General features: G+C 36.3%; 1 protein-coding gene across 1 annotated transcript; it reads right to left on the bottom strand.

Annotated features, from left to right (window-relative positions):
• Nucleotides 1–650: 650 nt before the first annotated feature.
• On the bottom strand, nt 651–3,661 carry LOC145089634 (wall-associated receptor kinase-like 2). The gene is made up of 3 exons (XM_079028048.1): nt 2,827–3,661; nt 2,551–2,715; nt 651–1,849 (listed from the first exon to the last, which is right to left on the bottom strand). Exons 1-3 carry the CDS (start codon nt 3,659–3,661, stop codon nt 651–653), a joined length of 2,199 nt encoding a protein of 732 aa, XP_078884174.1.
• Between the last annotated feature and the right edge of the window lie 13,684 nt (nt 3,662–17,345).

The raw sequence follows: 17,345 nt of genomic DNA, 5'->3' as shown, positions 1-17,345 counted from the left end.
TAATAAAAATTTCAAATATCATACTTTGCTAATATGACATAATTTCTCATCTATTATCGATTATTATCATTTATTTCAATGTTTGGATGAATTATTGTCCTAAAAGATAATGTTGAAGTGCCACAATCTTATAGTTTTTCTTGTTTTCGCGTTTTCGCATTAATCCTCCCCTATATATATATATATATATATATATATATATATATATATATATATATATATATATATATATATATATATATATATATATATATCTGACAAATGTAGTAGAATATTCTAATATTGTAAAAATCATATTAAAATATTTACAGTGTAATATTCTATTAGAATATTTTACGTATTTAAAAAAACCGGTAATTTTCTTTTATTAGTTTTTAGGTAATTAAAATTCCGAAAATAATAATTAAGAAAAGTATTTTGGATTTTTCTTGTTATTTTGCTATTTTGCGTTTTCAAATTAATTCAGTTTCCCTTAAATAATAATCTATTTTCCGTCCATTTAAAATATATTTCAAGGGTACTATAAATACTAGTAACTCGTACTATGGATTCACAGTACAACCTTAATAATCTCCTGTTACTTATATCACGATATTGAATCCGTTACACAATTATCAGAATAAAATTTTTGTTATACCTTTTGGTATCGATCATTGACTAGTACTGGGTTCATTAAAACTCTTGAATGGTGTTGATGATGATTCAGCAGTAGTTGGCATCGTTAATACCTGCTTGCCCTTGCCCATCACGTGGTCTATATTAGCTTCAACCCTAGATGGAACATGTGATGTCCTTATGGATTCTAATTCGTGTTCAACTTCCATCATCGTGGGCCTATCTTTCCCCTTTATACACAAGCATCGCATAGCAAGGTTAGCTAGTGCCAATAATTCATCCGTAGTACCCTCGTTAATGACCATTTTATCAAAAGTCGAGATCACACATCCTTCTTCCATAGCTGAAATGAAGTGCGCAGCCAACTGCGTTTTTTGACCCGATGTAGTTTGGAATATTGGTTTTTCCCCGGTTAAGAGTTCAACCAAAACAACTCCGAAGCTGTATACATCACACTTTTCATTAAAGTGCTCGGTTTGCAAGTACTCAGGGTCAAGGTAGCCAACGGTACCAATGACCATAGTAGTCAAATGAGTCTCATCCGGTGATATATTCCTTGAGGTTCCAAAGTCGGATATTTTGGCGATGTTATTATCATCTAAAAGTATATTGCTGGTTTTAACGTCTCTGTGGTATATCGGGATGGACGTTCCTGATCCAGAATGCAAGTGCGCAAGTGCTCTTGCAACTTCAGTAGCGATTTGTATTCTCATTTTCAATGAAAGTGGAAATTCATTGGCTTCTTTGTGAATGCGGTCGTATAAGGTTCCGTTTGAAACGAATTCCGAAACAAGTAAAGGAACCTTGGTCTCCAGGCAGCATCCCAATAGCTTGACCACATTCGGATGAATGACTTGGGATAAAATCACCACCTCATTGATAAATTGATTATTGATTAATTTTTCTTGTTGGCTTTCAACAACTCTTTCTGATTTCTTAACAGCTACGGTTCTTCCATCAAGTAGCATCCCTTTGTAAACTGTACCTTGGCCTCCCACACCAAGAATTCTCTTCTCACTGAAGTAGTCAGTGGCTTTCTCTAATTCACGTAAAGAGAAAAGCATAGTTTTGCCAACTGAGGATGGGTCGGATTTTTCTTGTTGTTCTAGTAGTTGGCCCCCATTCCTTTTAAAATATCTCATTCTGCGTCTCCTGGCTATTGCTTCGTTGATCACCTTGTACGAGGCATAGCTGATCGCCAGAAGAACAAGTACACCGATGCTTATGCTAATACCTGAATTAATTAGGACAACACCACATCAATTTTTTTATCTATTTGAACATAAAACATGAATTTTCAATTTTGTACCAAATGAAATATGTTTATGTTTAATTTATTTATTTATTTTAAAATCAAATCTAATCTACTTTTAAACAATCTAAATAACCATCAATCGCAAGAAAAAAAAATATCTGATATATGATATCGATATTCAATTTATAATGGTTTACTTTTGTTTAAATAAAGTTAATTATCTTACAAAATAACAATATTTTTATTTATATTTATTAATAACATGTTTGGAATTGTCCATTTCAAACCAAATAAACGATGATAATTAAATATAATGATTCATTTCGTTCAATTATGTACGTTTCTTCATTACATTCATGTATTATTTCATTCTATCATACAAACTAGATCTTTTGTCAATTATACTTGAATAAGAGATCATACTTGGACAAATATCAATTTTAGTGATCCAAAAACCAAAATAGTGGTTGAGAAATGAGAAATCGACATCTAACTAATAGTTTGGAAAATAATTTTCAAAATATCCGTTTTATTAATTTTTTTTAAAGATTATGAAAAGTGGATATATAATAATCCTAATACGAATTTCAACAGCTCCTCTCGAATATAATTTGTATATGGATGACGAATTTCAACAGCTCCTCTCGAATATAATTTGTATATGGATGATAAACCATTACCTAGAATAGCACCAATGGATAACGTGGGTTTAGAATGTCTTCGATTACCCTTCATGACGTGAGAACAAACGAACTCGTATTCGCTAATCCTGTCATAATCATCATATACATCATAGTATTCACACTCACCTCCGTCCTCTCTGCACCTTGCACATTTTTCATCATCTGAAAGCACGCCATATAAGAAAATGTGCCTTGTTAAAAAATGTTCACTGGTACAAAAGTACGCTAGAAAAGTAAAACAAAAACTTAAATACCAAATACAAAATTACATACCGTAGCATCCATCAACTAAATAAGGATTTCCTTTATTGCTCATTGGAAAAACGCATTTCCACGACTTGATTGAACCACCATTTCCCGTATCAGCTTTGAAAATATTAAACCCCGAAAAACAACACTCTATTTGACTGGACTCACGCTCTGACAAAGTCCACAGCAGTGATATGGGGATGTAAGTGTTGTCCCCGGCAACAGATTTGCCAGAAAACCTTCCCTCATCATATGACTTCTTGTCCACCAAGTAGGCAGACCCACAAGCTTCATCCCCACCCTGCCTTTCCAAACCGGTGAGATCCATGCTATAACTCTTAAGATAATAAGGAAGTCTTGTTTGGCAACAAGTAATGCCAAGGCACTTGTCTTTCACGCCAACACTCTCATTGCGACAAGTTGTCGAGCAACCGGTGACTGCAGTCCCTTGGTCCAAGATGACCGCATTACCACAACCCTCTACAACAAACAGGTTGTGTAATCTGGAAAAAAGAAATGGGCTGCTTTCACCAAGTTCAATGCCCAAGATTTGACTGCTAGTACGGATAAGATTGTGGCAGTCGGAAATCATTGAGACATTAACTGTTACGGTTTGGTATTCTAAGTTTACTTCTAATACCTGCACGTTGTTGAGTGCAGGTAGATATGGCGTCGACCGGTTGCAATCAACATTGTACCGTTCACTCACAGAACAATTTACCCCAATCCCAAAAGGGTAGGGGATTATCACATCCCCGCACATAACTTGGCAACCCGGCTTGGTATATTTTGGATCACTTGCTGATGTTGTTTTTAATAAAAGGAAGATGAGTAAGTGGTAAGCTTGGAATAGCTTCATTGTCCTGAGATTAAATGGATGCTTTTAATTTGAACGACTGAGAAACGACGATTAATACAAAAACTGTGAGGAGGTATCTATGAATAAATGGTGGCATGCATGGAGCTATCTATATATAATGCATGGTAAATTACATAAATGAATGGTCCATGTGCGTGGTTGTTTGGCATGATTAGTCCTAATTGTAATTCAATTTCTTTTGCATAGTTGGTCCAATTAATTGACTCCATAAAAACACACGTCTACGACCTATAAAAAACAATTTTAATTTTTTTTGTATATAAGAATGTTAACGACAAGCATTGATATATAAACTTTTTTTTTTCAGTATCAGTGATTTTAGTTTCCCTGCTATAAAACCAAATCTCAAAATCTCTTTATCGCGTCGGTCGGGTATCAAAGAGATATCACTGCTCGAAAACAATTTGTTTAGCTACAGAAAATTTCATTTTTAACTTAAATATATAAACCATAAGTTATCAAATCATTCCATCAAAACATGAGTCACATTGTTCCAAAACATTATTATCAGAGTTTAGTATTAAATTATCAGAGTAAAACATCCCAGACTAAACAAACGGTGTGTGCACTGCAATCTTCCCGAGCTCCTCTTTTGAAACTGAAGTACGTGAAACCAAAATTGAAAATTGTAAGCACGAAGCTTAGTGAGTTTCCCCAAACTACCACATACCATACACTTAATCACATAACTTGGGCCTAGCCCACTGCATCGGGCCCCGCCTGACATCAGACCGTAATCTGATACACATATAAACATATCAACAATGCATATAACATAAACATAATTTTGGGACTCTGTCCAGCTTCATCGGGACGAACCCAACATCGGCTTACCCAACATCAGACTCCTGTTCGACATCGGGCTCACCCCGGGATCCGACTGCATCGGGCATGGGGCTCACCCCGACATCGGGCTTACCGCGACATATACACAACATAACATATATCATAAACACATAACATAAGCATATAACATAAATCGGGCATACCCCGACATCGGGCTTGCCCCGGAACACATAATACATAACATATAACTAACATACATCGGGCTTGCCCCGGAACACATAACACATAATATATAACTAACATATATCGGGCTTACCCCGACATAGGGCTTGCCCCAGAACACATAGCACATAACATATAACTAACATACATCAGGCTTGCCCTGGCATTAGGCTTGCCCCGGAACACATAACACATAACATATAACTAATATATGTCAGGCTTACCCCGGGACACATAATACATAACATATAACTAACATACATCGGGCTTGCCCTGGAACACATAACACATAACATATAACTAACATATATCGGGCTTACCTCGACATCGGGCCTAGGCCCGGAACACATAACATATAACATGCATGAATCACAAAGACATCAAGTATACATATACTTTTCTTGGGGCCGCCCGACATCGGACCGTAGTCTAGAACTTCTAAAATCTAAACGGGCCGACATTGTGGCCTTAGACTCGTTCGTACGGGAAGAGGACTCACCTCGCTAGGCTGAATGCAGAATTCCACCAATAAACCTATGGCTGCTAGCTGGCAGGTATCTAAACTGCTGATCTCTCGACTCCTGAGCTATCATTTCCAAAATAACAATTAGTCCAAATCAATAATCCTCCTTAGGGTAAAATGACCATTTTAGCACCTAGTCCAACTTGGTCAATATTTATTGCCCAAAACCATAATACAAAAGGCCCAACACTATGTAGGCTTCCCAAGCCCACGAGTGGCCCATTAATGGCCCAATTTGCTTAATTGAGCCCAAACCCTCTAATGGGCCTCACCCTAAGCTCAAACATATTCTTGGCCCAAATTATCTGACTTATGATGGCCCATTGAGGCCTAAAGACCCAAAGTCCAAAGCATGGCCCAAACCGAGGCCCAAAACACACCAAGCCCATGTCTTATGAGTATGCGTGGTGTACTCCTTTGTATGCTAATCGTATAGGCTGAATGGTGAGTACGTTGTGCATACCTGCATGTATGTAACACCCAAGTTTTCAAATATATTTTTACATTGTTAAAAACACATTTTCATTCATAATTGTCATAAAAACATCACTGTATCACATAATCAATTCATAACATCACATCCCAAGATCAAAAATATGTAAAGCCCCTCAAGTGTGTATTGATCAAGCCGGCGCCTTCCCGCGATCCTCACTGGTACCTGAAACACATAACACAACACGGTAAGCATAAATGCTTAGTGACTTCCCCAAATTACCACATGCAACACATATTTGCCACTCAAGGCTATAACTCTGTTTGACCCTCTAGTCAATGTGTCTTAGCGGGACCTTCCGGTCCCGTAAGTCTGGTGAGCCCTCTGGCCCTAACTCTGTGGGCCTTACGGTCCAAACTCTATAAACTCTATAACATGCATAGCATAAAACACATAGAAATCTCATCATAAAAAAACATACAAATACCACTACTAGAAAAAAGGCCTTTTACGACGCGCATTTATAACGCGCATTTACGACGCGCATTTACGACGCGCATTTATGACGCGCATTTACGACGCGCGGTTATGACACGCAATGCGTATCAAGGAAGGCCCTGTCATAAAGGAAGACGACACGCATTTGCGTGTCGTAACCTTATGACGCGCGTGTTTATGACACGCAATGCGTATCAAGGAAGCCCCTGTCAAGAATAGCCATGTCATAAATAAAGATGACACACATTTTTGCGTATCATAATTTTAAATGTTTAAAAAATATTATTTATAGATTTGCTTATTTTCAAATTAAATTTGTATTTAATGTTTAATAATAGATAATAGATAATAAAATATCATATACAAAAATAGAATCCATTGCATAAATTTAATGTCATAGAAATAATCGTTCCATATGTAAACAAATATATACCAAAAACATCATGTCAAAAAATTGTAATACATTTATATTAAGGGGATCTAATTGTACATTGTTATTAAGAGGTTTTCCCTAACTATATAACATAATACTAAATTGCTATTAAGGGACACCTTATGCAATGTAATGCTATACAAACTAAAAAGATATACACAAAGATGATAAACATCAAATTCCAACTAAGTAGAGTTGAATCTTGCCTTTCATACTTCTTTAAGACTAATATTGAACCCCTGCTCCGATAATTCTTGTGACCTGATCAAATAAAAGTCAAAAAATTAATATGTTAATACAATTATTAGAAGAATCAAACTTGGAATGTTAGTTGTAAAAGACGAAATTACCCTTTTCTCCATCCAAAGAATTCGGGATTTGGAATAAATACACTACAATATGAATTACCTAATATCAACAATGACAAACACAATGACAAGAATACCCGCATAGAAATGGTAAATATTATCTGTAAAGCTATCAACAATGATATTCACAATGACAATCTTTGATCATATAAACTAGAGAGTATATCATCACAATTCCATCTAACACCACCCATCAGAACACGTAAAGCTACTCAACCAACATATCATGTCATGTAATGTATTTTTTGTCAGTATATCTTCACATAGAAAACAAAAATGAAATAAATAAAAATAACAACCTTCTCATTTACTGAAAATGGATATTGTTCACATATATGGGAGCCATTTTCAGAATTACCATCCCCATTTACCTGAAATCATTCATGCCATTTTAACTCAAATAATTTATTTATAGTAAAAAAAATAAATATTTATAATTATAGTGTTTTGATTATATAATATATACCCATCTGTCACTGACTCCTCATTCGTCATAAGAATGAACAAATATTTTAATTAATTACCTTGAAATGATAATAATATAAATACTATAACACCATGGCATGGTATATTTGAATAATACCTAGTGTAGCATCCAAGATAAGACGTTGACTTGTTGCTTGAGCAGATTTTTCAGTGTATGCTTTAAGGGCATCATCCCACCGTTGCAGCTTTTCATACCTTGTATTTGGAAGCAACATAAACAATTAATATTTTGAGAAAATAAGACAATGTAAATGATTTCAGGGTCCTAGAAATATACCATAATTCCTTTAGTTGTAAATCCAAACAGCATCCCATATATAGTTATATACTTAAGAGAGTGAAAAAAGGAAAGTGAGCTAGTTTCTATATATTCTTACCCTCCAAAAAGATAGAAGTGAAAGTATCCAAAAGAAAGCACTTATCCACCTTGATTCCTTATATGCAATCCACACCTGATCAAAAGAAGAAATCAAACATTATTGTTACAACAAAAGTCGAAAAATCTCCTTTTCACTATAGTTGGAAAGTATATAATAAACAAAGACTTACTGCTACAATGACAATACAAAAATAGAAATCGGTTGTTGTTGCTATCATGCACCTGTAAGCATTTACAACTATGTATGAGCATTTACTATTACACTTTTTTACATAAATTAAATAAAAGGGAAATTTTAAATGGTACCTTGATAATACATTGGCATTGAATGTAGATCCATCAACGATAAGCACATAAATAAAAGTTCCCAGCATCAAGTAGCCTAGTGCAGAAATGATTATTTTTGCAATTAAAACAAAATGTCCCCTTTTGTATCCCATGGCATCCCTATATAAGCCAAATATATAATAAAATTACAAGCATTTTAGCAAACATTTTTACTTGATTTTAGTTTTTGTTATCATTATTGGACATGTCCCTCAAAAGATATAATGGATCCTTTGATGATTCTTCTGGTGACAACTTAAAGAACTGCAGAGCCACATATCATTTGTAATAGGGCTGTAGAAGGAATGAAAATTTACTTAAAACATGTTACACTTGTAATTAATAGTAATAATAATAATAATAAAGTTTAATTACCTTCCTGCAAAAAGTACAACAGGTATCAATACAGCTGCCTTGATCCAGCATGATTCCTTGTAGACTATCCAAGCCTAAGATTGCAAGTATATACACAACCACATATAACTCCATTTGATTCAACAAGCTTGTAACACCATGGTCAAGATCAGTTCCAAAATCCCCAGTAAACACGCCACCTGAATAGAACTGGAAACCCATGCCACTGGCATCAATGGCAACTGATACGGGTTGATTAGCGACTGCCTGTAACAATGCGGATTCACTGTTGGCTGGCACTTTTTCATACCCAGTAATGGTGGTAGCATGGACAGCTTCTTCCTTGGTGTTGCAGGTTCCATCTATTGCCTGATATGGGTAAGCCACCTCGGTGTTGATGCCTTTGTTTTTAACGATAAACTCAAAGCCATCTTCCATCTCGCCACCATCACATCCTCCGTTTTGTTTTTGGGGGGTTTTGATTGGTGTTTGTTCCTTTAGGGTTCCGTTTTCAGAATGGTTTCCTGTAATCAAAGATTTTGATATTAGTATGGAATTGAGTTCCAAATATTCAAATTGCAGTAAAAGAAATGATCTTACTGTTACCGTTTTCCGTAGAGCGACCATTTAAAGGAGGGAAAGAAGCAAACCCAGTGTAATCACCTGAATTCAAATAAAAAAAAATGAGAAAAAAAATGATTATTTTTATTTTTAAGGTAGCAGCAGAAAATTAGTTTACCGTTTGTTTGTGCTGGAGAAGATGCGTTTTTTAATTTTTCAGCAGATGATTTGCCAGGCCATTGTTTAAGAGGGCGAATAACCAGAGCTCTTGGATTCTCCCTTGGAATAAAAAGAGCATCTGCTTTTGGTGTGCTGGTAGTCTCTTCATCATCACTAAAAAACGAAACCTGTAATTGTAAAAAAAAAAATCAGATCCATAAAAAACAATAAGGGCAAAATAATCAATATAACAACAGATATTACCTTTGGCCCATCGTTTTTCGAGTGATACTTTCTAGCACCCCACGAATTTTTTACCAACCAGTACTTCATGCCAAAGTTGTGTATATGATGTATTCACCATCACCACAGACAACAACATACCTCCTATTTGGGTTGTGCTTCAAGCTCTGTGGAAAAATAGAAAAGTCAAAGTCCATATGGTTGACTATTTTCAGTTTAAAGGAAGGTAGGAACAAGCATAACTCACTTGTGGATAAAGATCACATGTTCCCAGTTCTTTAACTGCTAAAGGCAGCCTCTCTCCATCAGAAACCTGAATAAAAAATAGATTTTTTTTCCCATTTCATTGTTAACATAACATAACATGTATATGGGCTTTAAAGTCCAAACCTCATGATCAGCTCCCACACTCTTGATGTTAATAGTTTGAATTTCATTATGTTTAGCCCATATAATTTTTCCACTATTGTCCATGCTGGCTACAGGCTCTTCACGTCCAATTTTCACCATTATGGTTCCTTCATCATAGCCAATAACAATCCTGTAAAAACAGTAATTAAAATAAATCCAGATGAAAGAAGAAGCATCAATATTCAAGACCCACAAAACAAAAAACAAAAAGTGCTATACAAACTTACCGACGTGAACCTTTCATGTATCCAACAGCCCAAACCCTTTCAAGTCCATAGTTCAAGGTGTTCTCAAGTCTGAATAAAAAAAAAAAAGTGGCATAAAGTCAAAAAGTTTACATTTTTAATATATGTATAACGAGGGTATTTTGGTCTTTTGATAGGAAATGAAGAAAGAAATTGAATTCCTTCCATCCATCAAACATGGAATTTGAAGGAATCCAACAAAAATTGAATTCCATCCATTTGGAAACCAAACACACCATGGAATGGAATCTAGCATTCCGATTCTTTTAGAATCTACAAAACAAACACACCCTTAAAGGTAAAAAAACAAGAGCTCACCTGTAAGTGGTTGAATGCCATATACGGACAGTACCATCTTCTGAACCTGTCATTATTATTGGAAGCTCGGGATGGAAACATACAGCAGAAACATTGTGTGTGTGACCTTCTAGAGTTTGGACACAGGTTTTAGTTAGCAACTCTACAGTAACAGATTACAGTTGTGACCGTATTGTTGGATTCTCATATTGAGATAGTAAAGGGAATCAAATCAGTTTAGAAATTGTAACTAAATGAGATTCAATTCCTATTACATAAATTAAATTCCAACTCTTAAACACTAAATTGATTTTTTTATCATTATCAAAACACAATTGGCTGATTACTACTCATGTGTATGTATAATAATAGTAAATTGAATCTAATAGGAATACATAAATTTTTATTTACCTGTGAGGTTGTCACTGTGGCAGGTTGCTTTGAACCTTGTTCATTAATCTTTGGACAATCCCCTTTTGGTTCAAACATTTAATCAAACACCTAGTGTACATAAAAAAAATCAGGTATTTATATCATAAAATATTAACAATTCCATGAAAATATATGAGAGAGGGTAAAAAGGCACAAAAAATCGTCCAAAAAGAAGGACCAGTAGGACATGAAACAGGTAACTATGGTTGAAAAAGGAAGAATTACCTTTGAAATAGGCCTACTACGCAGATGAAATAGGCAACAGTGGTGGTATAGTGGTGGTTCTAGGCTGTTGCGAAGGCAGTGTGGTGGTGGCTCAGGGCTAGTGTTGTGGTGCGATGTTGTAACGGTGGAGTCTGAAAGCAAACACAAATTATGATGGAAGCTATTGTTGTTGGTGATGTCTGATTCATCAAAAGAAAATCATTCTTCGATCAATCTTCTATTTTGTGAAAGAAGATATTACTATTTCAAATGTGTTATGTTTGATTAGGGTTTGCACATAGAAGGAAGTGAAAGTCGATCGGAGAGGAAGGGGTTTGCAGAGAGAAAGAAGGGAGAGAATGAAGTCGATTTTGGCGGGTGTAGAGAGTAGAGAGGAAGAGGAAGCGGGTGTTCAAAATTTTGGGGGATTTAGTTTCCCCCCTTACCTATCAAGGAGTCCCAGAAACGCGCGTTTATTAAAATTATAAAGCGACATTTGTAGAGGACGCCCGTTTTATTATAGGTGCCCTCCGTGTTTTTAATATTTTTACATGAGACACTAATTTAAGGGCACTCAGTAATGCGCGACCTAAATCCTTAAAATTTTTGAAGAGATGACACTTTTTTAATGTCACTCTCTAATGCGTAACATAAATCAAAGAGCGTCGTGTTTTGCGCGTCGTAAAAGGCCTTTTTTCTAGTAGTGTACTCTATCACATAACTCTAATTACCACTTTAGGTAAGGTATAGTGAGAAGAATCACCTCGAGTAACTCGGTAAATCTCAAACTCAGTAAAATCCGATCTAGCCTCTGCCTAATCATATGAAATAAACACTCTAAATCAAGACATTCCTCAAGGCTAGACTATTCCCTCTCTTAGCACTCTAAGAAGGGTAAAAGACCATTTTACCCTCTTATGGCCCTAAGACCCTAAAATTGGCCAAACCCTAAAAGTCAACAAAAGTCAAATCTCCGGGTTACGCTGCGCGTACCAAACATGTACGCTAGGCGTACCCGGTGTCTTCACAGAAAACGGGGTGCGCGACCCCTTACGCCGCACATACTGGGATTACGCCCCGCGTAACTCCCATTTTCAGAGTCTAAGCTTTTTGCGGTCTTAATTAATCAGTCAAGACCCACGTCTAACTTCTAGATCTGACCATTTATAACCCTCTTATTCCATAAAGTTGGTGACTTTAAGCCTTTGCATGACTGGACAAGTCCCTAACACCCATAATATTCCATTTCCTAACTCTAGAAGGATCAATACTCAAGCATGACTTCATATCAACGACCAAGATGGAAACTTTATGGATCTATAACACAAATACCACTGAAAAGGGACATATCTAGGTCCATGGAGCACATTACACTCATAAAGTCTCCACTATTGGGACTTTTAACCCTAGAAATGGCCCATGCAACATCAAACCAAAGTGAAGAGCAAAGTTTTGAAATTTATACCTCTAGATGCAGCTCCTTCCTCTGTAGATCTCAGATCCAAACTTGCACTTCAAGCTCTAGCCTCCACAAGCTCTTCTCCTTCTTCTTCACTAACACACCAAAGCACTTTTAGCTCCAACACACTCACTATCACACCTCCGGCCGAGGTGGCGGAATACGCCGGGCTGTGCGACTTAATTCATGGATCACAAGCAAATTAAATATACATCACTAGTTACAACAATAACAACATAGCAGTTACATTACACTTTAAGATTTGAATACAAAGTTCATAATAATAATTTTGTAAAGTTGCCTTAACAGATAGGCCGATTTAACAAAAACTAGATAAACTATGTCGCCTGAAATCCACGACTAATCTTCTGACTGCAAGCTCGTTTGGTGATACCCTAAGAATACATGAAATTTGAGGGTCAACACAAGGTTGGTGAGAGTTCATAGGTTTTCTGCTAACCGCAGTAATGATACTTTAAAATATTAAAAAGTATTCCACTTATAGTTTAAGCTATGTTTGAAAATGTTTGATAAAACATAACTTTATAATTAAATCCATGCCCAAAATGTTTAGTAATCAGATAAACCGTGAGTTAATCCATACTCAAAATGTTTGGTACTCAAAGAATCGTGAATAAATCCATACTCAAAATGTTTAGTAATCAGAGAAACCGTGAGTATTTTCATACTCAAAATGTTTGGTACTCAAAGAAAACCGTGAGTAAATCCATACTCAAAATGTTTGATAATCAAAGAAACCGTGAGTAAATCCATACTCAAAATGTTTGGTACTCAAAGAAAACTGTGAGTAAATCCATACTCAAAATGTTTGATAATCAGAGAAACCGGATCCGTGGTTTCTAGATTATGAGATCAAGTTAATGCTTATAGTGAGTCCTATAACCGAGCTATGTGACTGTACCTACCCCTATGACGCTTCATTGGACGTCGTAAAACTGTTTTAGATATTTATTACCCGCTTCGATTGATCGGTCGAGGTTGTAGCTAGCAACCACGGGTGGGGATGTCTACCCGTATAGATCTATACATACATATCTTAGCTCCGAAGATTAACGGTTAAAGTGGTGTGGGTCTTCTAAGTGTTTGTTTACACTTAGGGTAATGAATAATGTCTCACTCATAAGGCCCTTAACTAGAGTTTGTCATGAAAAACCGGTTATACTCGATAAGAAAATCCATAAAAATGTGTAATGCTCGTTCCAACAAGTGGTAAATCTCATTGTAGTGTACACAGTACATAAATGATTTCAAGATAAGAGTTTGATAACTCGTATACGTAGGTTGGGTATGAACATGAAATACTACAATGGTGGTAACTTCTTATGACACAAGTTTAATAACATATTTTGTCATAAAATCATGATATTTTGTATGCAGAAATCATTTGTCTCGACTAGTTGTATTATTTAAAAACAGTTGTAACATATTTACATAAAACATAGTTATTACTAGTTTATTTGTAAATAAAATATTATTTAACGAAATAATATTTATAAACTAGTTTTGAAATCGGTAAGTGTTTATCAAATTCAATAAATATATATAGAACATGTATTCTCCCCCAAAGCGTAAAAATATTAAAAAGGGGCCATAAACACTCACCCTTGAAGCATGAATGAGGCTCGATAGTGAATTTGTTGTTAATGTCCTTCTGTGACATTTTATGCCCTTAAAACAAATGATCGGGTCTATTTATATTACCTAATAAACCAAAAAGGGTAGTTTTGGTATTAATTATTAAGTATGGAGTGGTCTTTATTAAAATAAATAAATTCTAGGGATTTATTTTGTTAAAACCATTCAACGAGGGACTGATATGGTAATATATTTCCAAGGAAGGGACATAAATTGTGCATTCACAGCCTAAAATGCCAAATTTCGGACCCATCTTGCTAAGATTTTCGATGGGGGGTGCTGGAAATGCACATTTAAACTATTTTAGAGCTTCCAGGACTAAAACTGTTAAGGTTTTCGGAGGGAGGGACTGTTCTTAGTCCTCTTAATGGCAGTTTGACTTAAATGATGGATTATTTCTAAGGGAGGGGCCAAATATGTACAAGTCTGAGAGTTGAGGGTTTATTTTTAATAGAATTAAATAAAGTTTGAACTGGTCATCTTGTCCGTATGAACTCGTTTACAGGGCGCCAATTTGAGAAACAAGACCCACTTCAAGGTCGGCTGATCGATTGATACGAAGGCATAACCGAAGGTGATGATGGTAGAGAATCAAACCTATAGTGGTAGCATAAGGTGAAGGTGTCTGGTCAAGCTCTTCTCAACAACAATGGTGGTGGTGGTGGGTTTCTCAGTGGTCATGATAGCAACACCACCCTCACGGTGGTGGTGGTTCTTGGCAGCAACTAACGAAGGAAAGCAACAGAGGCAGAGTAACGACAAGAGTGGTGGTTTTGGGTTTCTGAATTCGCAACAGAAGCAGGCGGCAGCGATGGTGTCGGACTTTCAACAGTGTTGGCGGCAATGGGGTGGGTCGGCGATGGCAATAAGGTGGCGGTGGTTGCTTCGTCGACTCCAACTGCCTTGTCTCTCTTCTGTTCGGCAGCACACGGTGGAAGGAAAAACAGAAGGGAAAGCAGCAATGATGTGGCAATGGAGGTGGGTTACGACAGGGGTTGCCACCGTTGACTGTTGACTGTGGTGGTCCTCTTCGCCGGAGAAGTAAGAAACGGAGGGGAGTGACGAGGGGGAGGGGCGGCAGTCGGAGGTAAGAGGCAGTGGTTGGTGTAAAACGAGAAGAATAATGGAGGAGTTGTGGTTGTTTAATTGTGGGACTCAAAGCCGAGATCCTCTCTTTATCACCTAGGATCCGAAGTTTTCAGCCCAAGAGGTGGAAAGGGACCTATCAATTTAGTCATAGGGATCATATTTGAGATACTGATTGCTTTATGTGATTCGTTTTACATCAGTTGCAGAAGGGGGAAAGGAAACCAGTCGATGGGCTAATGAAGAAGACACAACTTTTGATGTTTGACACCTATGGTCCCTACTATTTGGCACTCGAACAAACTCTACCCTAATCTCATAATTGGATATCAAAATAGTTTGTAAAAGTTATAAATCTGCCCCTAGACATATATATACGAATGTGCATATATTTATTATTATTATTATTATTATTATTATTACCAAAGTGTAAAATCCCATTAAGTCTTAAAATGGATATCGTTTCACGTGTCAAATTCTCGATGTCAAGGAATTTTTTGATGGTTCCGATCGATAGATTTTAATTATAGGATTCTAAAAACCCGAACGGATAACTTTTTTTTTTATTTGTATAACTCCGGGAATTTATGTTTAAAGTTCCACGCCTAATTGGTCTGAAACGTCTGATTTTTCTGACTTTTACAAATATTTTTACAATAATATGAATTAAAATTCGATCCGTTGAGATACAAAAGGTTCGCGGTTATCTGACCGTTTACAGATTCAGCCCTAAATTCCGGGATGTCACATTACCTCCCCGTTAAAGGAATTTTGTCCCGAAATTACCTCGTTCCTACAACTATTTCGTTCCACTAGTGGAGGGATCACCGTTGCACCGTCGTGAGTACTTCTGCTTAATTTGGTTTTCGTGTTCCCAAGTAAACTTTGGCCCTCTATAAGAGTTTCATCGGGCTTTTACTATAGGCGTGCAGTAACCTTTCCTTGATCTAAATGATCTTCTCCGTGATTTCCTTAATGATCTCAGGGCCAATACATAAAGTATCTCCAACATGCTTTCTAGCTAGTTGGATATCTCCAACTTTTGTCTAGCATGGCGGAAAATGACATTTGTATCCATACAAAACCTTGAATAGGGGAGCTTGTATGCTGGTGTGATAACTATTCTGGTATGAAAACTTGACTAGCAGTAAATAAATATCCAATGTCGTACCAAAGTCTTTTATACAAGCATGGAGCATGAATTCCAGAGATTTTGTCATCTTTTCACTATGTCCATCTATTTGAGGATCATATGCAGTACTTACATCTGGTTAGGTTCCTAGAGATATTTGATATAGGTGTTGGTGAGCTTCTCCATCTTTTCAGTTTCTATAATGACTAGCACATGAGCAGACTTTGTTCGGAAATCATTGAGACATTAACCGTTATGGTTTGGTATTCTAAGTTTACTTCTAATACCTGCACGTTGTTGAGTGCAGGTAGATATGGCGTCGACCGGTTGCAATCAACATTGTACCGTTCACTCACAGAACAATTTACCCCAATCCCAAAAGGGTAGGGGATTCTCACATCCCCGCACATAACTTGGCAACCTGACTTGGTATATTTTGGATCACTTGCTGATGTTTTTAATAAAAGGAAGATGAGTAAGTGGTAAGCTTGGAATAACTTCATTTTCGTGAGATTAAATGGATGTTTTATTTCTTTTGAACGAGTGAGAAACGACGATTAATACAAAAACTGTGAGCATATATCTATGAATAAATGGTGGCATGCATGGAGCTATCTATATATAATGCATGGTAAATTACATAAATGAATGGTCCATGTGCGTGCTTGTTTGGCATGATTATTCCGATTTATAATTCAATTTCTTTTGCATAGTTAGTCTAATTAATTAACTCCATCAAAACACACGTCTACGACGTATAAAAAACAATTTTAATTTTTAATTTTTGTTTTTTGGGTATATAACTGCTATAAAACCAAATCTCAAAATCGGTTCCATCCCGTCTGCCGGGTACCTGGTATATTAATTTCACGTATATTAGTGTTGGGTAACCGGAACTAAAAACGCCTTGGAACCGCCGATTCCCGAATCCGAACCACTTTAGGCGGTTTCGGTTCCAATTCTTATTTT

The sequence above is a fragment of the Lactuca serriola genome, chromosome 2 (genome assembly GCF_051521515.1).
Source record: "Lactuca serriola cultivar US96UC23 chromosome 2, Lser_US96UC23_V15, whole genome shotgun sequence".
Classification (NCBI taxonomy): Eukaryota; Viridiplantae; Streptophyta; class Magnoliopsida; order Asterales; family Asteraceae; genus Lactuca; species Lactuca serriola.
This window is presented reverse-complemented; position numbering and strand designations above follow the sequence as displayed.